The 22110-nt window shown below is 37.7% G+C and overlaps 1 protein-coding gene across 1 annotated transcript in view; it reads left to right on the plus strand.

Moving 5' to 3' along the window:
• Window positions 1-22110, plus strand: part of CCDC171 (coiled-coil domain containing 171) — a 310063-nt gene that overhangs the window by 58487 nt on the left and 229466 nt on the right. The window contains exons 8-10 of the mRNA XM_047064791.1: window positions 3797-3889; window positions 8057-8217; window positions 21971-22109. Coding sequence (XP_046920747.1) covers window positions 3797-3889; window positions 8057-8217; window positions 21971-22109 — 393 coding nt within the window. The remainder of the gene's footprint in view (window positions 1-3796; window positions 3890-8056; window positions 8218-21970; window position 22110) is intronic.

Genomic DNA, 22110 nt, shown 5'->3' on the forward strand with positions numbered 1-22110 from the left:
TTTCCTCATTTCCCGTTTTTTTGAATCTTGAGTCTTGAGTTGTCAGACTAAATTATGAATATTTACCAGTTTCATCTTTCAGTGGAATGCCCATTATTTCAAAATACTGTAGCAGTATAGGATATAAATGTCAGATTTTACCTTTAAAGATACTGTATTCTACTAACTTAAAAAAAATCATTTTATTGTTTTGGATTTAAATTCAATTTAGACCCAAAAGATCACATTTGGACTTACTGCTTTTTCTGCCCTCTGGAAAAAAGTCTTTTCTAGTAACTCACTAAGAAATATTATTGATAGGATTGCAAAATCTAACTAAAGCACATAAGTCGGTGTAAAAAAATATTTTGTGAGTTTCATATTTGTGAAACGGAGTGATTGACTGTCGAAGCAGAATTGCTTCTTGACTATGAAGGCTATTAGTAGCAAAAGGACTACAAAGTCCTCGAGAGAAGAAGGGATATTTGTGTTTTTGCTCTACTCTAAAACAAGACATCATAAGAACATGCTTTGCTCAAAAAAAACTAGTCATTTCTTACATATTCACAGACTGCTTGATTCATTTGTGAATTATCCAGTTTTTATTTATGCTCCTCCCTGTGTGATTCATTACATTACTGTCTCTGCAAAAAAAAAAAAAAAAAAAAAAAAAAAAAAAAAAAAAGAAATAAGGAAAGGGTAGGAGGAAAGAGGAAAAATCAAATTAATCAAGTTGGGCCTTTAAAAAACTTCAGCTTTGGGGCGCCTGGGTGGCTCAGTCGGTTGAGCATTCGACTTCGGGTCAGGTCACGATCTCACAACTCGTGAGTTCACGCCCCGCGTCGGACTCTGTGCTGACACTCGGAGCCTGGAGCCTGCTTCGGATTCTGTGTGTCCCTCTCTCTCTGCCCCTAATCTACTCGCATTCTGTCTCTGTCTCTCTCAAAAATAAATAAACATTAAAAAAAATTTTTTTTTAAAAACTTCAGCTTAGGCTAAATGATAAAGTAAATATAATTAATAGAAACTTCTTTCTTGTCCAGATTTTATTTGAAAAGGAAATCAAATTAGTAATGCCTTACTCCATCACTATTGAACCATCTTTATTTGACAGACAAGACTCTAGGCATGGCTTTTCTTTGCTACTGTTACCCTGAAACATCTATAGCTGTCCTTGCCCCCAACAGGCTTTTGGTCATGACCAGTGACCTCTTTGGGACTAGGAATCCAGTGCTTCCCAGGGTTGCATTTTCTGAGCAAAAGTGGCATTCAAAAATAAAGCTCTTGACTTCTGATTCTGGCCAGAAGTTGACCCCTATCTGAAAATTAATAAATTGGACTTCATTATAATGAAAAAATTTTTTAAGTTTATTTATTTTGGGGGGGGATGAGTGGGGGAGGGGCAGAGAGAGAGGGAGACACAGAATCTCACGTAGGCTCTGTGCTGTCAGTGCAGAGCCCAACGCGGGGCTCCAACTCATGAACTGCAAGATCGTGACCTGAGCTAAAACCAAGAGTCGGTTGCTTAACTAACTGTGTCACCCAGGTGCCCTGAAAACTTTTGCTTTGTGAAAGACACTGTTAACAAAAAGACAAACTATAGACTTGGAGTAAATGTTTGCAAATCACATATCCAGTCAATGACTTGTATCCAGATTGTATAATGAACTCTCAAAACTCAATCAATAATAAGAAAACAACCTAATTAAAAAATGGGGAAAAGATCCGAGTAGATATTTCACCAAAGAAGGTATACAGATGGTAAATAAATATGTGAGAAGATGCTCAATGTCATCTGTCATTAGGGAAATGCAAATTGAAACTGAAATGGAATACCATTACATGCCTATTGGAATGTCTTAAATCACCCTCCTCCCAAAAACGAAAAAACAAAAATTGACCATGCCAAGTGTTGTTAAGGGTGTATAAAATTATAAACAATTCAGAAAAGTTTGGGAGTTTCATAAAACATTAAACTTGCACCTACCACATGACCCTGTCATTCTTCCCTTCACTGTTTACCTCCAAGAAGTCAAAGTACATGCCCTTACAAAGACGTGTGCACAAAAGCTCATAGTTTCATTTGTAATCGCCTATACTGGAAACAACTCAAATGTACGTAAACTGGTGAGCAGATAAGTCAGTTGTGGTGTATCAACACAGTGGAACACTTTAACAATAAAAAGGAATAGACTGTTGATAAATGCAACCTCATGGTGAATCTCAAAATAGTTATGCTGGGAGAAAGAAGCCAGACGATATAGAATATATGCTGTATGACTCAATCTCTATGAAATTCTGGGAAATACAAAGTGATTAATAGTGACAAAACCAGATCAGTTGTTACTTGGAGATGGGGGTGGGGTGTTAAGCGCTGGAAGAAATTACCAAGAAATAGAAGGAATCTTGTAGGCGTCATGGAAATATTTCTAATCTTGATTATGGCAGTGACTTCATGTGCGTGTATATACACTTATCAAATTACACACTTTTTAAAAAATGTTTATTTGTTTTTGAGAGAGACAGAGACAGAGTGTGAGCAGGGCAGGGACAGAGAGAGAGGGAGACACAGAATCTGAAACAGGCTCCAGGCTCTGAGCTGTCAGCAAAGACCTTGATGGGGGGCTTGAACTCACAAGCCTTTGAGCTGTGAGATCATGACCTGAGCTGAAGTTGGCCGCTCAACCAACTGAGCCACCCAGGTGCTCCAAATTACACACTTTTAATGCATATAATTTATTACATATAAATTATACATCAATAAAAAAGAAAAAAAAAGCAAGGACTGGAGTATTCTTCCTGAGCATGATTTTCACACGTTTTTTTACCATGTCTTTTACAATCTTCGAAAAGCAGTTAAAATGAGGCTACAGTAATCTAAAGTGTGATTTATATCCACTTTAAAAAAAAGTTTTTAATTTTAATTTCAGTATGTTACCATACAGTGTTATATTAGTTTCAGGTGTACAATATTGTGATTCCACAGTTTTATACATTCCTCAATGCTCATCATGATGAGTGTGCTTTTAATCCCCTTCACCTATTTCACCCATCCCCCCCCACCCTCCTCCCCACACCCTCCTCCCCACACCCCCCTCCCGTCTGGTCACCAACCATCTGTTTATCCTCTATAGTTAAGTCTGTTTTTTTATTTGTCTCTCTTTTGTTTTCCCTTGGTTCATTTGTTTTGTTTCTTAATTTTTTTTTTTTTAACGTTGATTTATTTTTGAGGGACAGAGTGTGAGCAGGGAGGGCCAGAGAGAGAGAGAGAGAAAGACACAGAATCTGAAGAGGCTGCAGGCTCTGAGCCGTCAGCACAGAGCCTGACGCGGGGCTCGAAAGCACAAGCCGCGAGATCATGACCTGAGCCGAACTCGGACGCTTAACCAACTGAGCCACCCAGGCACCCCAATTTGTTTTGTTTCTTAAATTCCACACGTGAGTGAAATCATATGGTGTTTGTCTTTCTCTGAGTGACTTGTTTTGCTCAGCATTGTAGCTCCGTCCATGTTGTTGCAAAGATCCATGTCCACTTTAAACACCAATGTCTGGGGCGCTTGGGTGGCTCAGTCGGTTAAGCGTCTGACTTCGGCTCAGGTCACGATCTCGCAGGCCGTGAGTTCAAACCCCGTGTCGGGCTCTGTGCTGACAGCCCAGAGCCTGGAGCCTGTTTCAGATTCTGTGTCTCCCTCTCACTGACCCTCCCCTGTTCATGCTCTGTCTCAAAAATAAATAAAACGTTAAAAAAATGTTTTTTTTTTTAAATAAACAAATAAACACCAATGTTTGTGAGCTTAACCTTTGAATTTGTTTTCAGGCAACTACTCTAAGAGTGAGGAAATTAGAAGAAAATATTGAAGCAGAAAGAGCAGCACATTTGGAGTCAAAATTTAATTCTGAAATTATTCAGGTAAAGCCTAAGCCGAAATTTTTTTGGTATGGATTTTATTAGGCAGGGAAAAGTGGGATTCTGTTCAGAGAGCTAAGGTGTGCGTTTAGAATGGGTAGCATATTGTTAAGGCACTCATTATCCTATTTGTATCAGGATATAGTTGAGGATGGTTTTTACTATATTAGAGGAGGGGTTGACACACTACAGCCCACAGGCTAAATCTCACCCTTTGCCTGTTCGAGGGAGGTTTTGTCTTGTCTGTGGGGCTTCTGTGCTGCAGTGGCAAGGGGGGGTTTTTGTGACAGAGACCTTATGGCCGGCAAAGTCCAAAATATTTACCCTCTGGCCTATTACAGAAAGATTTACTGATCAGAGTATTCTTTTTATCAACAACCGTGGGTTGAATTTCTTTTTTGAAAACACTGAAAAAAATAAGCACCTTCATTTATCGTGTGTATATCTTGTGCACATTACTTATCACTGTATTAAGAGCTGAAGGTGGGGCACCTGGGTGGCTCAGTCAGTTGAGGGTACAACTTTGGGTCAGGTCATGATCTCATGGTTCTGTGAATTTGAGCCTGGCGTCAGATTCCCTGCTGTCAGTGCAGAGCTTTGGATCCTCTTTCCCCCCCTCTCTCTCTGCCTCTTCCCCATTTGTCCCCCCCCCCCCATAAATAAACATTAAAAAAAAAAAAAGAGCCCAAGGGATAAAGGTGAAAGAACTCCTTTTGGAACTTACATTTCATTACCAGAAATACTGTATATTTGTATCCATACCTCTACATCTATACAGATACACAGATAAATGTGTGGATAGAAATATCAAATACTAAAATACTATGGGGCATAATAAAGATTAAATGTGAGAGGGGAATTAATTGAAGGCATCCTAAAGGAAGGTGTCCTTTAGGTTTTAGAATGAGAAGGAATTTCTAAGAGAAGTGAAGGCATTCCAACTGGGGGTTGGCAAACTACTGTGCATGGACCAAGTCTGGCCCATAGCTTGTTGTATATAAATCAAGTCTCACATAAAGTTCCAGAAATCTAAATTCCTTAATTTAATGTTTCTAAAGTGGACTCCACACCCAGTGTGGGGCTTGAACTCATGACCCTGAGATCAAGAGTTGTATGCTCTACCGACTGAGCCAGGTGCCCCTAAGTTCCTTAATTTAATTTGGATTTTTTTTTTAAGACATACACTTTCCCTTATATTAAATTTTAATTAATAAAACTTGCCAAGTTTTACCTTATTGCTTAAACATGTCTTAATATAGGGCGTAACTAAGCTCATAAGAAATTTATAATAAATTATTTTTTTACTTTTATCTTTAATGAAATGCCTCCTTTACCTGCAAAATTCTCAGGCCCATGTATTTGAGTGTTTGTATTTTAGGCAAACTTGTACAAGTTAAGCTTTTCTTTAAAAAAAAAAAGATTAAATCACCCAAAAATAAGCAATAAGGCTAAAGTTTTAAGTTATGAAAGAAGCACAATTCAGAAATTAAGTTTTTCATTGTAGTTATAATTTATACCTAGATGTATATATAGTTAATAGCTATAAAAATAATTATTACATGTATAGTTTTTACTTATATACATTAATATTTCATATTTAACTTAGGGTTTTGACTGTGAAAAAAAGCCAAAGTTTATATTTGAACCATATACATCTATAAATCCCGACAAGTATTTTCAGTGAGGTACATCTAGTAAAATTCAGATTAGTTTAAAAGCAAATGAGACAAATGAGACTACTAAATAGTTGTAATGAATCACCATTTTATCATAAACTGTAGTTAAGTTTGTTTAGATGCTATATCATAAAAATGAGAAAGTAGAATCAGAGAGTTGACTCAATTAGTAATTTGAAAACTACTTCTCTTTCAGTTGGATTGATTTATCCTTTGTGATTGAGTGTGCTTATTTTCTGAAAGGAGATAGCAATGCAGATAGAAGAAACTGTTGTCCACATTTATTATTTTACTTGTAAACATTGGATTTAGACAAAATAACAGAGAAAAATAAAGTTTAGGGGCGCCTGGGTGGCTCAGTCAGTTAAGTCTCCGACTTTGGCTCAGGTCACGATCTTGGGGTTCATGAGTTCCAACCCTGTGTCGGGTTCCGTGCTGACAGCTCAGAGCCTGGAGCCTGCTTCATTCTGTGTCTCCCTTTCTCTTTGCCCCTCCCCTGCTCATGCTCTGTCTCTCTCAAAAATAAATAAACTTAAAAAAAAAAATTGAAAAAAAAAAAAAAAAAGAAAAAGAAAGTTTAAAAGACCGAATCTGAAAAATTACCAGGTTGTATCTCCATATTTATTCTATTTCCTTACGTTAGTGTAAGAATGTTTCAGTTATTCCAAAATATTTTTGGATAATTACAAATAATAATTCTGGTGATTATTTTTTGTATGGATTAATTTAAGAACATTTTTATGTTGTCCTAGGCTTCATTTCTTGGTGACTTCATCTTTTTTACCTCAGATTGTCTTTTGCTGTCCCCATGAGGCTTGTTCAGAGCTTTTCTCTGATTTCATGGCCCTTTGTGCCTGTTTCTGTGACAGGAGCCACTTACATATTCTCTTGTGTCTCCTCTCCTAAAGACTAGGAGCTCTTCAAGAACTAAGACTGTCTATTTTCATGACTATCATATAATACCTTGAGCACTAGCTCATTGCCTGGCACATATTAAGTGCTTAATAATATTTATTCAAACATTTATTAAACAAATATTATGTATTCATATGTGATATTAAGTATATATTGATATTACATAAATATTCTCTCATTAGATCTTTGTAGCAACTCTGTAGATAGTCTGTTGATGAGGATGATGATGGTGATTTACTGTTTACAGGTGAGGAACCTCAGGTTTTTGGAGGTTTAGTAATATGCCAGAGGTCACCTGAGTTAATTTGTAGAGCTAGAATTTAAACGTGAGCTTTAGGATTCTGAAGCCGATTTTCTATCTAGTATAAAGCGTTTTCTACCACCCCCCTTTTTTTGAACTTAGCGTTCTAATTTTTGTTTTTAACTTAATTTTCTGAAGAAGGTAAAACATAGTTCAGAAATCAAAACAATATTAAATGGATGAGAACTCTTGCTTTCACTCCTGTGTCTCCCTTCAATCTACCCTATTGCCTCTTACTTATTCTTATTTTTTCTACTTATTTACCCAAAATATAGACTTTATCTGGACTTTGCTTTATTGATATATGTTAACCCTACATAGAGAACCACACAGAGAACTTCCTTTTCAAAAACTTTTTTTTTTTTGAGAGAGAGAGAGAGAGGGTGCAAGTGAACGAGGGGCAGAGAGAGAGAGAAGTGGGGCTCACCTGAAACAGGGCTCGAGCTCACCTGATGCGGGGCTCGAACTCATGAACTGGGAGATCATGACCTGAGCCGAAGTCAGATGCTTAACTGACTGAGCCACCCAGGTGCCCCTCAGAAGTTTTTTTGTAACTTTTTTTTTTTTTTTACTGCTGCATATTCTTCTTTTATGGGAATATACTGCTTTGTTCCTCTGTTCTGCTGTCATTGTTTACATGGAATCCAGTTTTTAAAGTGTTTTATTATGTAAAGTTTCAAGTATATGCAGAAGTAGAATGGAACAGTGAGCTTCCTGTGTAGCCATCACTTCAAGATTTACCTCAGGCCAATCATGTTTTTTATTTATTGTCCCTGTCTACTCCCATCCCTATATCACTTTGAGGCAAATCCTAGATATCCCACATTTACAAATATTTTAGTCAAATAGTATTATTCGGTAATAAAAGTTTTACTCGTCAACAGTAAGAAACCTCTAGGAGTAAAACTTTATTGAGATTCTAACGATGTTAATGTAACGGTGTTTCTCTTAAGAGGGGACGAATTCTTTGCTTTTGTTTTCAAAAACCACTCATTTTATTATGTTTCATACAAAGTTTTGAACGTGGATTTGTAAGTCGAAATTAGGCACTTTGATTAGGCATTTCCATAGCACAGTTAACTCTTCTTCCACTCTTCCTTCCATTAAACATGTTCAGAAAGGGAATACACTGTCTTTTGTTTATTTTCCTTTTTAAACCAAAGCAGAAAGGAAGAAGCTTCGGTAAATGATGATCTGCTACTGATAAATTACGCTGTTCAATTTGACTGACGCTAGCGTTTCCTTCCTTGCTTTAACTACTTCTCTGACATCTGGTAGTTACGGATTCGAGACCTTGAAGGAGCTTTGCAGGTCGAGAAGGCCAGCCAGGCAGAAGCTGTTGCTGACTTGGAAATGATCAAGAGTGAATTCAAAGAAGTTGAAAGTGCATATGAGCGAGAAAAGCATAATGCACAAGAGAGCTTTGCAAAATTAAATTTGTAAGTCTTTTACTGTAAAATTCTTTAAATTAATGTAAAGGGTTTATGAAACCTACATAAGTATGAATGTGTAGTATTTTAGATGTAGCTCTCATTGATGTCAGTGCTAGTTTGCGGATAAAAGATTTCATAAAACAGATCTATACTTCTCTACTTTTTTGGATTTTGAAGTATCATGGCTATTCCAAGTGGTCTCAGAAATGCAATTTTTACCCTAGAAAGTAAATATGTTAATGTATTTTGTATTTACTGATGTAATACAGTATCTTTAAAGACCTTGATTTCTAGGCCACCTGAAAAGGGCTATGTGGAGATGGATAATGTTTGAGATTTTCTCAAACTACGGGCATAATAGCAGTAGGACTAATACCACTCTTAGTGGCTCGCATGCATTGTGGCTCACTTGGCGTCTAGCATTGCATGATTTCATTTAATTTATATAACACCCCATGAGGTAGCTTCTCTTTTTATCCCTGTTTTACAGATGTGGAAATTGAGGCTTAATGAGGATGGGGACACACAACTAGTAAGTGGCAGAGTCAGGATCTTTTTGATTCCTACTGATTTTACCTTTATCAGTTCAAAAGCCTTTCATCTGGAATGTTCTGTAGGATGCTTTAAAAGTTCATGATTCTTTAATATGTTTCCAAAAAAAAGTTGATAGTAGATTTTTAAAAATATAATTTATTGACAAATTGGTTTCCATACAACACCCAGTGCGCATCCCAACGAGTGCCCTCCTCAATGCCCATCACCACTTTCCCCTTGATAGTAGATGTTTTAAAGCATTTCTCCCCAGATGGTGAAATACATACCACCATTGGTACATGACATGATAATAGGTTGGTATATTAAAGTTGTGTATTTATTTTTAATGTTAGTTTATATATGACAAATAGATCATGATTTTCCACTTACAGCAATGACATGAAGATTCCTCTTAAAATACTTCATTTGACATAAAAAATGAGTTAGAGAAAAGCATTATTTAATAGTAGTAATTATTACAGGTATAGCAAAATCATAAAGATGGCACTTGAAAGACTGACTTAAAAAAACTGATGTTGAAAAAATTTAAAATTCTTTACTTGAGATTACTGTTATTGGTAATGCTTATAATATTTTAAACCAGTAATTCTGAACTGAAAGTTTTTGCTTCCTCTGGGATGACTTAGATGACCTTCTGTGAATGTTACTCTAAGGACTTATCCTCCTGTATTTCCTTTGAACCATTGCTTGAATCTGCACATTTATATATAAATATGTTTGAAGGGCCTTTATATAGAATATAGTGCAGACATTTTAACTGTTGCTTTGAGATAATAATTAGAACCTGCAAGTGAAAGAAGCCAGACTGTACTCCCAACAAGTAAAGCTTTCACCAGTGAAATAATAGGCTACTTTGGGGAACTAGTGAGTTCTCTGTCTTGGGAGGTTCAAAACAGAAGGTAGAAGATTCTTTGTCATGGATATTGAAGAAGAGAATCCTGCAGAAGTTGGACTAGTGGAATTTTAAAAGACCTGCTAACAATGAAGCTCCAATATTTTGTTTTAAAGGAAACTCGGGGCACCTGGGTGGCTCAGTCAGTTGAGCATCTGACTTCAGCTCAGGTCATGATCTCACGGCCTGTGAGTTCGAGCCCCGCGTCGGGCTCTGTGCTGACAGCTCAGAGCCTGGAGCTTGCTTCGGATTCTGTGTCTCCCTCTCTCTCTACCCCTCCCCATGCTCATGCTCTGTCTCTCTCTCTGTCAAAAATAAATAAACGTTAAAAAAAAGCTTTAAAGTAAACTGCCGACAATGTGGAGCTCACACTCAGGACCCTAAATCAAGAGTTGCATGGTCCACCAACTAACTGAGCCAGCCAGGTGCCCCAAGCTCCAGGATGTTAATCTATGTGCTTTTCTAATCATACCCCAAGCCAATTTTTTTCTTTAGGTTTGTTCTGCTATTATTTGTGTTTTGGTGCTTGAAAAATTTTACTCAAATTTTGTATTCCAACAAGCATCAACTAACAATTCTAAATATTAGTTACATATTCCAACTAAGCACCAGCTAACAATCCAAAGTACTTTAACACAGTGTCCCTTATCCGTTCTTCGTCTCTATATAACTGTGCTATAATAATAAACAGTGAATATTAAATAGTAATTAAAGCCCACTACTCATTTCTGTGACTCCGTTCCTGTGACTTCTCTTCTCCATCGCATCTTCCTTTTCTTTGTATGTAACATGACAGCCTCTTCCGTTCCAATGATCTGTGGTACTACAGGGAATGATACGGCATGAGGAATGATTGGTTAAGCTATTTCATTGTCTATTTGTACTTCTGACTTGTCTTCAGAATCTTCTTTTTTTTAAAAAAAAAATTTTAATGTTTATTTTTTAGAGAGAGAGAAAGACAGAGTGCAAGCAGGGGAGGGGCAGAGAGAGAGGGAGACACAGAATCCAAGGCAGGCTCCAGGCTCCAAACTGTCAGCACGGAGCCCTACGCGGGGCTCGAACTCACCAACCGCGAGAACATGACCTGAGCCGAAGTCGGTCACTAAACCGACTGAGCCACCCAGGCGCCCCCAGAATCTAATTTAAAAAATACTTTAAAATGTTTTAAAGTCATGAACTCTCACATATTGATTTTTCAAAGTAGCTCTAAGTTTGGGATCATGTATTTCAAAAGGAAACTTGGTAGATTTTAGGTCTTTAAGGTAAATGATACCTTAAAAAAATTTTTTTTTAATGTTTATTTATTTATTTATTTATTTATTTTTTTTTTAGTTTTTTTTTTTTCAACGTTTATTCATTTTTGGGACAGAGAGACAGAGCATGAACGGGGGAGGGGCAGAGAGAGGGAGACACAGAATTGGAAACAGGCTCCAGGCTCTGAGCCATCAGCCCAGAGCCCGACGCGGGGCTCGAACTCGTGGACCGCGAGATCGTGACCTGGCTGAAGTCGGACGCCTAACCGACTGCGCCACCCAGGCGCCCCAATGTTTATTTATTTTTGAGAGAGAGAGAGAGAGACAGAACGTGAGCAGGGGAAGGGCAGAGAGAGAGAGGGAGGCACAGAATCTGAAGCAGGCTCCAGGCTCCGAGCTGTCAGCACTGAGCCCGACTTGGGGGCTCGAACCCACGAACCGTGAGATCATGACCTGAGCCAAAGTTGGACGCTTAACTGACTGAACTGCTTAGGCACCCTGGTAAATGATACCTTTAATTTACAACTTTGAGACCAGGGAGTTTGGGGTAGGACATTGTTTTACCTGTTGGATAGAACTGATACAACTGGTGATAAAGATTTTGTAGAGAAAATGCTGCCTGAACTTTGCCTAAGGTTCTTAAGCTTCTTTTTTTTCCCGGGTAGGTCTAGGTCAGGAGAAAAATCTTGTGTGTGTATTTTGGATTTATGATTTTGGTCAATCATTTCATAACTGTGAACATTCCTGCATGAAATTATTTTAGGTGGAATATATATGTGTTTATATATATTTTACATACATATTGTAAAGATCTCAATGAAGAATTTGATACCAATAACAGGCTACTTTAAAAATATATATATATATTGTATATAGAATTTTAGATAGAATAGATCCCTCTTCTGTATTTCTATAATCAAATTTTATTAATTATAAATTTTTTTTTTGCATCTATAAGTTGTAGTATGAAACTAAAGCTTTTAAATAATCTTTTCATTTTAGAGTTTTTTTTATGCCAGGTCTTTATTAGCTGTGGTAACTGATTGCCTAGAATTGGTAGGGGGAAGGAGATCATGGTAACTTTACATCTAGTTTGAAATTAAATGAAAAATTTTTAATGTTTATTTATTTTTGGGAGAGAGAGGGAGGGGCAGAGAGAGAGGGAGATGGAGGGTCTGAAGTAGGCCCCCCGACACGGGGCTGAAACTCATGAACTCTGAGACCATGACTTGAGCTGAAGTTGGATGCTTAACTGACTGAGCCACCCAGGCGCCCCTAAAATTAAATTAAAATTAAAACAACACTGTTCAGGAAGAAATGGACAGGTTCCTAGAAATATATAAACTACCAAAACTGAAACAGGAAGAAATAGAAAATTTGAACAAACCTGTAACCAGTAAAGAAACTGAATTAGTAATCAAAAATCTCCCAAAAAACAAGAGGCCAGGGACGGATGGCTTTCCAGGAGAAGTCTACCAAACATTTAAAAAAGAATTAACACCTATTCTTTTGAAGTTGGTCCAAAAAATAGAAATGGAAGGAAAACTTACAAACTTATTCTACGAGGCCAGCATTACCTTGATTCCAAAACCAAAGACCCCACTAAAAAGGGGAACTATAGACCAATTTCCCTGATGAACATAGATGCAAAAATTCTCAACAAGATACTAGCCAACCGGATTCAACAATATATTAAAAAAATTATTCACTAAAATCAAGTAGGATTTATACCTGGGATACAGGGCTGGTTCAATATCCACAAATCAGTCAATGTGATGCATCACATTAATAAAAGAAAGGACAAGAAGCACATGACCGTCTCAATAGATGCAGAGAAAGCCTTTGACAAAATACAGCATCCTTTCTTGATAAAAACCCTCAAGAAAGTAGGGATAGAAGGATCATACCTTGAGATCATAAAAGCCATATATGAAAGACCCTCTGCTAATATCATCCTCAATGGGAAAAAACTGAGCTTTCCCCCTTAGGTCAGGAACACGACAGGGATGTCCACTCTTGCCACTGTTATTCAACATAGCACTGCAAGTCCTAGCCTCAGCAATCAGACAACAAAAAGAAATTAAAGGCATCCCAATTGGCCAAGAGGAGGTCAGACTTTCACTCTTTGCAGACGAGGTGATACTCTATATGGAAAACCCAAAAGATTCCACCAAAAAAATGCTAGAACTGATCCATGAATTCAGCAAAGTTGCAGGACATGAAATCAATGCACAAAAACTGGTTGCATTTCTATACACTACTAATGAAGCAGCAGAAAGAGAAATCAAGGAATCGATCCCATTTACAATTGCACCAAAAATCATAAAATACCTAGGAATAAAGCTAACCAAAGAGGTGAAAAATCTATACACTGAAAACTATAAAAAGCTTATTAAAGAAATTGAAGACAACACAAAAAAATGGAAAAATATCCCATGCTCATGGACTGGAAGAACAAATCTTGTCAAAATGTTGATACTACCCAAAGCAATCTACATATTCAATGCAATCCCTATCAAAATAACACAAATATTCTTCATAGAGCTAGAATAAACAATCATAAAATTTGTATGGAACTAGAAAGACCCCAAAGAACCAAAGCAATCCTGAAAAAGAAATCCATAGCTGGAGGCATCACAATTCTGGACTTCAAGATGTATTACAAAGCTGTCATCATCAAGACAGTATGGTACTGGAACAAAAACAGACACATAGATCAATGGAACAGAATAAGAGAACCCAGAAATGGACCCACAAACATATGGCCAACTAATCTTTGACGAAGCAGGAAAGAGTATCCAACGGAAAAAAGACAGTGTCTTCAGCAAATGGTGCTGGGAAAACTGGACAGCGACATGCAGAGGAATGAACCTGGACCACTTTCTTACACCATACACAAAAATACACTCAAAATGGATGAAAGACCTAAATGTAAGACAGGAAGCCATCCAAAGCCTCGAGGAGAAAGCAGGCAAAAACCTCTTTGACCTCAGCCACAGAAACTTCTTACTCAACATGTCCCTGGAGGCAAGGGAAACAAAAACAAAAATGAACTATTGGGATCTCATGAAGATAAAAAGCTTCTGCACAGCGAAGGAAACAATCAGCAAAACTAAAAGGCATTTGACAGAATGGGAGAAGATATTTGCAAATGACATACCAGATAAAGGTTTAGTATCCAAAATCTATAGAGAGCTTATCAAACTGAGCACCCCAAAAACAATCCAGTGAAGAAATGGGCAAAAGAAATGAATAGACATTTTTCCAAAGAAGACATCCAGATGGCTAACAGACACGTGAAAAAATGTTCCACATCACTCATCATCAGGGAAATACAAATCAAAACCACAATGAGATACCACCTCATACCAGTCAGAATGGCTAAAATTAACAACTCAGGCAATGACAGATGTTGGCAAGGATGCGGAGAAAGAAGAACCCTTTTGTACTGCTGGCCGTAATGCAAACTGCTGCAGCCACTCTGAAAAACAGTATGGAGGTTCCTCAAAAGTTAAAAATAGAACTACCCTACAACCCAGCAATTGCACTACTAGGTGTTTATCCAAAGGATACAGGAGTGCTGTTTTAAAAATTCTTTTTTTTTTTCAACGTTTATTTATTTTTGGGACAGAGAGAGACAGAGCATGAACGGGGGAGGGGCAGAGAGAGAGGGAGACACAGAACCAGAAGCAGGCTCCAGGCTCTGAGCCATCAGCCCAGAGCCTGACGCGGGGCTCGAACTCCCGGACCGCGAGATCGTGACCTGGCTGAAGTCGGACGCTTAACCGACTGCGCCACCCAGGCGCCCCAGGAGGAGTGCTGTTTTGAAAGGGCACATGCATCCCAATGTTTATAGCAGCACTATTGACAATAGCCAAAGTAAGGAAAGAGCCCAAATGTCCATTGACAGATGAATGGATAAAGAAGATGTGGTATATACATACAGTGGAGTATTACTTGGAAGTCAAAAAGAGTGAAATCTTGCCTTTTGCAACAATGTGGATGGGACGAGAGTGTATTATGCTAAGCAAAATTAGTCAGAGAAAGACAAATATATGACTTTACTCATACGTGGAATTTAAGATATAAAACGGATGAACATAGGAAAGTGACACAAAAATATATAAAAACAGGGAGGGGGGCAAAACATAAGAGACTCTTAAATATAGAGAACAGGCTGAGAGTTGCTGGAGGGGTTTTAGGTGGAGGGATGGTCTAAATGGGCAAGGCGCATTAAGCAAGACACTTGCTGGGATGAGCATTGGATGTTATTTGTAGGGGATGAATCACTGGGTTCTACTCCTGAAATCATTATTGCACCATATGCTAACTAACTTGGATGAAAATTAAAAAAAAAATTAATTAATTACCAAAAAACACTGTTCAAAGATATGATATTAGATGGGCTGAATCTCAGTTTATCTATTTCATTACACTCCATATTTAGGAACTTTCTTATTTTTCTAAATATAACATCCAAAAGCATAAAAATAACAAAAGTATTAAAATTTATTAGCAGAATTATTACTTACATGGTGGATAAAAGACCAAAGATGGTTATTTGTTAAAACAGTCTGTGGTGAAGTTCTTAGCTCAGCTCTTTTATTTTTATTTGTATTTTTTCTAGATTTTTAAAAAATGTTTATTTTGAGAGAGAGTGTGTGAGCAGGGAATGGCAGAGAGAGAGGGAGAGAGAGAATCTCCTCCAGGCTCTGTGCTGTCAGCACAGAGGCCGAGATGGGGCTTGATGTCACAAACTGTGAGATTACAACCTGAGCCGAAACCAAGAGTCAGAAGCCTAACTGACTGCCACCCCAGCACCACTTAGCTGAGCTCTTTAAAAAAATAATAGCCTGGGAATCTAGTAGGAAAGAAAGCATCTTAACTATAGGTTTCCTTCCTCTCCCTTCTCTTTCTTGCCTAAATCCTTCACCTGCCAAGTCCTAGTCCTTCTTCGGAATTCAAAGAGATGGGGCTCCCTTCATTATACTCCCGCCCAACTCATTGCCCTTGGTGGGGCTTTTCAAGAAGCCCAGGAACCGATGATTTCTTGGGTTGTGCATTACATTGCTGACAGTGAGGAGTGTCCCCCATTTCAGTGGACCTAGTTTGAACATGAACTCAGCCCCAAATGACAGAGGCATTTAATTTTATATTTGCTGAGTAATAATAACTTTTAACTGAAACTGTGATTTTGTCAAAATCTTGTATGTAGTCTGAAAAGTAAAATAGTACTTCAAGGTCAGCAGTTTCATACCCCTTGCTCTCTACTACCAGTTTCCACTCCTTTGAAGCAACTGTTTTTAATTCTTCAATAAAAATTTTTTTAATGTTTTTATTTATTTTTGAGAGAGAGAGAGAGAGAGAGAGACAGTGTGCAAGCAGTGGAGGGGCAGAGAGAGAAGGAGACACAGAATCCGAAGCAGGCTCGAGGCTCTGAGCTGTCAGCACAGAGCCCAACACAGGGCTCGAACTCACAAGCTGTGAGATCATGACCTGAGCCGAAGTCAGATGCTTAACTGACTGAGCCACCCAGGTGCCCCATACTGCTTTTAATTCTTATTTCTGTTTCTTCTGATATAACCTCATATTTCTGAATAACATGCATATCCTGCCGTGTTTTCAATTTCCACCTTTACAGATGGTCTGTTGGCTCCCACTTACTTATCTCCATTGTACCCCTTCTCCCACACAGCACACTTATTCCTTCCCTCCTCTCATCCTTTCTGTGGGGTTATATTTTGGCGTATTTTTTTTTCTGTAACTTTTTTTTTTTGGTAACTCATCTTTATTTCTCTTCATAGGACAATTTATGATATTCTTTGTTGTTTATTGTCTTTCCTCTTACATGGATGGGAACTTTGTTTTGTTCATTGCTATCTCCCAATGCCTAGAATAGTGCCTGGCACTTAAGAGCTGCTAAGTAAAGATTTGCTCAATTATCAAATGAAGGAATAGTTAGTAATTGCCTCATTTTAAATTGGATTAGTTTATATGCACCAATTACTGAATTACTCTTAAATTACTCTCTAACAGGACTGAAAATCTCTCATTATGTTCCTACACCTCAGCAATTCTATTGTTTTAAGTTTCTTGTAGGAGACATCCATTCTGGACTCTTCTCTCCACCTTCTCCATTCTGAACAAATTATTTTTTAGGCTCCCTGTCACTGTCATCCCTTTCACCAGAATAGATCCCATACTAGGTCACAAATCAAGCCTCAGCAAGTACAAAAAGATTGAAATCATACCATTGCATATTTTCCAACCACAACTCTATGAAACTTGAAGCCAACCACAAGAAAAAATCTGGGAAGACCACAAATACATTCATCCTACTAAAGGATGAATGGATCAACCAGGAAATTAAAGAAGAAATAAGAAAATACATGGAAACAAATGAAAATGAAAACACAGTGGTCCAAAACCTTTGGGATGCAGCAAGAGTGGTCCCAAGACAGAAGTGTGTAGCAAGACAGGTCTGCCTCAAGAAGCCAGAGAAATCTCAAACAGACAACCTAACCTTACACCTAAACGGGCTGGAGAAAGAACAGTAAATGAAGCCCACAGCCAGCAGATGAAGGCAAATAATGACGATAGGGCAGAAATAAATGATATAGAAATGAAAAAAAAAAAAAACCCAGTAGAACAGATCAATGAAACCAGGAGCTGGTTCTTTCAAAAAATTAAGAAAATTTATAACCCTGAGCTAAACTTATCAAAAAGAAAAGATAAAGGACCCAAACAAATAGAATCACAAATGAGAAAAAAGAAATCAACAATCAATATTACAGAAATACAATTACAAGAGAATATTATGAAAAATTATATGCCAACAAATTGGACAATTTTGAAGAAATGAATAAATGTCTAGAAACATATCAACTACCAAGACTGAAACAGGAAGAAATAGAAAAATTGAACAGACTGATAACCAGCAAAGAAATTGAATCGGTAATCAAAAATCTTCTAGCAAACAAAAGTCCAGGGCCTGATGGCTCCACAGGGGAATTCTGTCAAACATTTATGTATTTATTTATTTATTTTAAAATTTTATTTATTTATTTGGAGAGATTGAGGGAGAGAGAGGGCAGAGGAGGGGCAGAGAGAGAGAGAGAGAATACCAAGCAGGCTCCTCACTGTCAGTGTGGAGCCTGACATGGGGCTCGAACTCATGAACCGTGAGATCATGACCTGAGCCAAAGTCAGGAGCTGGTTGCTCAGTTGTCTGAGCCAAACTCAATTGCCTGTCTACCAAACTTTATTTATTTATTTAAGTTTATTTATTTTGAGAGAGGGAGCGAAACAGAGAGAGAGCGAACGTGCGTGCACAAGTCGGGGAGGGGCAGAGAGAGAGGGAGAGACAGAATCCCAAGGAGGCTGTGCACTAACAGTGCAGAGCCTGATGCGGGGCTCAAACTCACACTGCAAGATCATGACCTGAGCCGAGATCCAGAGTTGGACGCTTAACCGACTGCGCCACCCAGGCGCCCCTCTACCAAACATTCAAAGAAGACTTAATACCTATTCTTCTCAAACTATTCCAAAAAATAGAAATGGAAGGAAAACTTCCAAACTTATTCTATGAGGTCAGCATTACTCTGATTCTAAAACCAAAGACTCCACTAAAAAAGAGAACTATAGGCCAATATCAGCGATGAATATGGGCATAAAAATTCTCAACAAAATACTCGCAAATTGAATCCAACAGTACATTAAAAAAATCATTTGCCACGATCAAGACACCACATTAATGAAAGAGAGGATAAGAACCATAAGAACCTCTGAATAGATGCAGAAAAAGCATTTGACAAAGTATAACATCCATTCTTGATAAAAACCCTCAACAAAGTAGGTTTTTAAAAAACTTTTTTAATGTTTATTTATTTTTGAGGTGGGGGGTGCAGTGAGAGAGGGAGACACAGAATCTGAAGTGGGCTCCAGGCTCTGAGCTGTCAGCATGACCTGAGCCGAAGTCAGATGCTTAACTGATTGAGCCACCCAGGTGCCCCAACCCTCAAAAAGTAGGTTTTGAGGGAATATACCTCAGTGTAATAGAAGCCATATATAGCATACCCACAACTAATATCATTCTCAGTGGGGAAACAGCTGAGAGCTTTTCCTCCATGGTTAAGGATAAGATAGGGAGGGGGCACCTGGGTGGCTCAGTCAGCTAAGCGTCTGACTTTGGCTCAGGTCATGATCTCATGGTTCATGAGTTCAAGCCCCATGTCTGGTTCTGTGCTGATAGCTCACAGCCTGAAGCCTGCTTCAGATTCTTTGTCTCTCTCTCTCTCTCTCTCTCTTTCTGCCCCTCCCCCACCCATGCTCACTCTCTCTCTCTGTCTCTGGCTCTCTCTCAAAAGTAAATAAAACACTAAAAAATAAAAAAAAATAATACAAAAAGAACAAGGTAGTGAGGTCCACTTTCACCAGTTTTTTAACATAGTACTGGAAGTCCTAGCCTAAGCAATCAGACAACAAAAAAGAAATAAAAGTCATCCAAATTGGCAAGGAAAAAGTTAAACTTTCACTATTTTCAGATGACATGATACTCTATGTAGAAAACCCAAGGACTCCGCCAAAAAATTGCTAGAACTGATGCACAAATTCAGTAAAGTTGCAGGATATAATATCAACAACATACAGAAATCTGTTGCATTTCTATACTCCAATAATGAAACAGCAGAAAGAGAAATAAAGAAATTGATCCCATTTACAATCTCACCAAAAATCATAAGATACTTAGGATTAAACCTAACTGAAGAGGTAAAAGATCTGTACTCTGAAAACTATAAAATACTGATGAAGGAAATTGAAGATGACACAAAAAAATGGAAAAACATTTCATGCTTGTGGATGGGAAGAACAAATATTGTTAAAATGTCTATACTACCCAAAACAATGTACGCATTTAATGCAATCCCTATCAAAATACCACTAACATTTTTCACAGAGCTAGAATAAACAATCCTAAAATTTGTATGTAACTATGAAAGACTCTGAATAGCCAAAGCAGTCTTGAAAAAGAAAAGCAAAGCTGGAAGCATCAATTTCAGACTTATATTACAAAGCTATAGCAATCAAGACAGTATGGTACCGACACAAAAACAAACACATAGATCAACGGAACAGAATAGAAAATCCAGAAATGGAACCACAACTATATGGTCAACCAATCTTCGACAAAGCGGGAAAGAATATCCAATGAAAAAAAGACAGTCTCTTCAACAAATGGTGTTGGGTAAAGTGGACAGCAACTTGCAAAAGAGTGAAACTGGACCACTTTCTTATACCATACACAAAAATAAATTCAAAATGGATGAAAGACCTAAATGTGAGACAGGAAATCATCAACATCCTAGGGGAGAACACAGGCTTCTTTGACATCATCTGTAACAACTTCTTACTGGATAGGTCTTCTGAGGCAAGGGAAACAAAAGCAAAAATAAACTATTGGGACTTCACCAAGGTAAACATGTTCTACAAAGTGACGGAAACAATCAACAAAACCAAAAGACAACCTTTGTAATGGGAGAAGATATTTGTAAATGACTTCTCTGATAAAGGGTTAGTATCAAAATCCATAAAGAACATATCAAACTCAACACCCAACAAACAATCCCAAATGGGCAGAAGATATGAATGGATATTTTTCCAAAGAAAACATCCAAATGGTTAACTGACACATGAAAAGATGCTCAACATCACTCATTATCAGGGAAATACAAATCAAAACCATGATGAGATACCACCTCACACCTGTCAGAATGGCTAAAATTAGCAACATAAGAAACAATAGGTGTTGCCAAGGATGCAGAGAAAGGGGAACCCTCTTGCACTGTTGCTGGGAATGCAAATTGATGCAGCCACTCTGGAAAACAGTATGGAGGATACTCAGAAAGTTAAAAGTAGAATTACCCTATGATCCAGCAATTGCACTACTAGGTATTTACTCAAAGTATACAAAAATCCTGATTCGAAGGGGTTCCAGCACCACAGTTTTTGCAGCAGCACTATCAACAATAGCCAAATTATGGAAAGAGCCCAAATGTCCATTGACTGATGAATGGATAAAGAAGAGGTGCTGTATATGTGTGTGTATTTACACACACAAACACATACATAGTGGGATATTACTCAGCCATCAAAAAGAATGAAATCTTGCCATTTGCAATGATGTGGATGGAGCTAGAGAGTATTATGCTAAGTGAAATAACTCAGAGAAAAACATATACCATATGATTTCACTCATATGTGGGATTTAAGAAACAAAACAGATGAACATAAAAAAAGAGAAGAGGGGAAAAAAAAGAGAGAGGCAAACCAAGAAACAGACTTGTAACTATAGAGAACAAACTGAAGGCTGCTGGAGGGAGGTGGGTGGAAGATGGGCTAAATGGGTGATGGGTATTAAGGAGGGCACTTGTGCTGAGCACCAGGTGTTGTGTTTGTAAGTGATGAATTACTATATCCTACACCTGAAACTAATATTGCACTGTGTTAACTAACGAGAATTTAAATACAAACTTGAAAAAGAAAGAAAAGCAAAGAATTCTATGTGTTTCAATCGTGAACATGAATGTGTTTTGAGGATTCTTTCTTTTGGATTTTCTATGCCATCACACTAAGTTCCACTTGCAAGGACATTCACGAATAAAGCATTTGTTCCATTTCCAGTTTTGTATTTTAATCTGAAAATTGTTTGATAGAACTGTTTTCTGTCTTGAGGCAGTTTCTGAGCTAACTGAACTGTGGTGTGTGGGTTTTGTTCATCAAAGATAATGGTGAGACCAAATCAACGCTAACCAAATTGATTTTGCTTATAACCTTGGGCATAGTAAAATACCTGCTAACAAAGGGGCAAGGTATTATTCCTTTAAAGTCTTTCATTTAAGGATATGCAATCCTTTCTGTTCGGAAAAATGAGAGGTGGCCTTTAAAAGCCTTTGGCACAAACACATGATAGATAATACATCTGCCAGTCATGTTAAAGCTATGTAATAGGACTTGATAAAACCATATTTGAAAAATCTGCTCTGACACTTTAACTTTTCAGATTAGAAAGAGAGTATTTCTCCAAAAACAAGAAACTAAATGAAGAGATCGAGGAACAGAAGAAAGCAATTATAGACCTTTCAAAGAGACTCCAGTATAATGAAAAAAGTTACAGTGAATTACAGGAAGAACTTGTAATGG

Source organism: Lynx rufus, unplaced genomic scaffold (assembly GCF_022079265.1).
Source record: "Lynx rufus isolate CCGP_SWC_20201006 ecotype Redwood Valley unplaced genomic scaffold, mLynRuf1.p SCAF_10, whole genome shotgun sequence".
Lineage (NCBI taxonomy): Eukaryota > Metazoa > Chordata > Mammalia > Carnivora > Felidae > Lynx > Lynx rufus.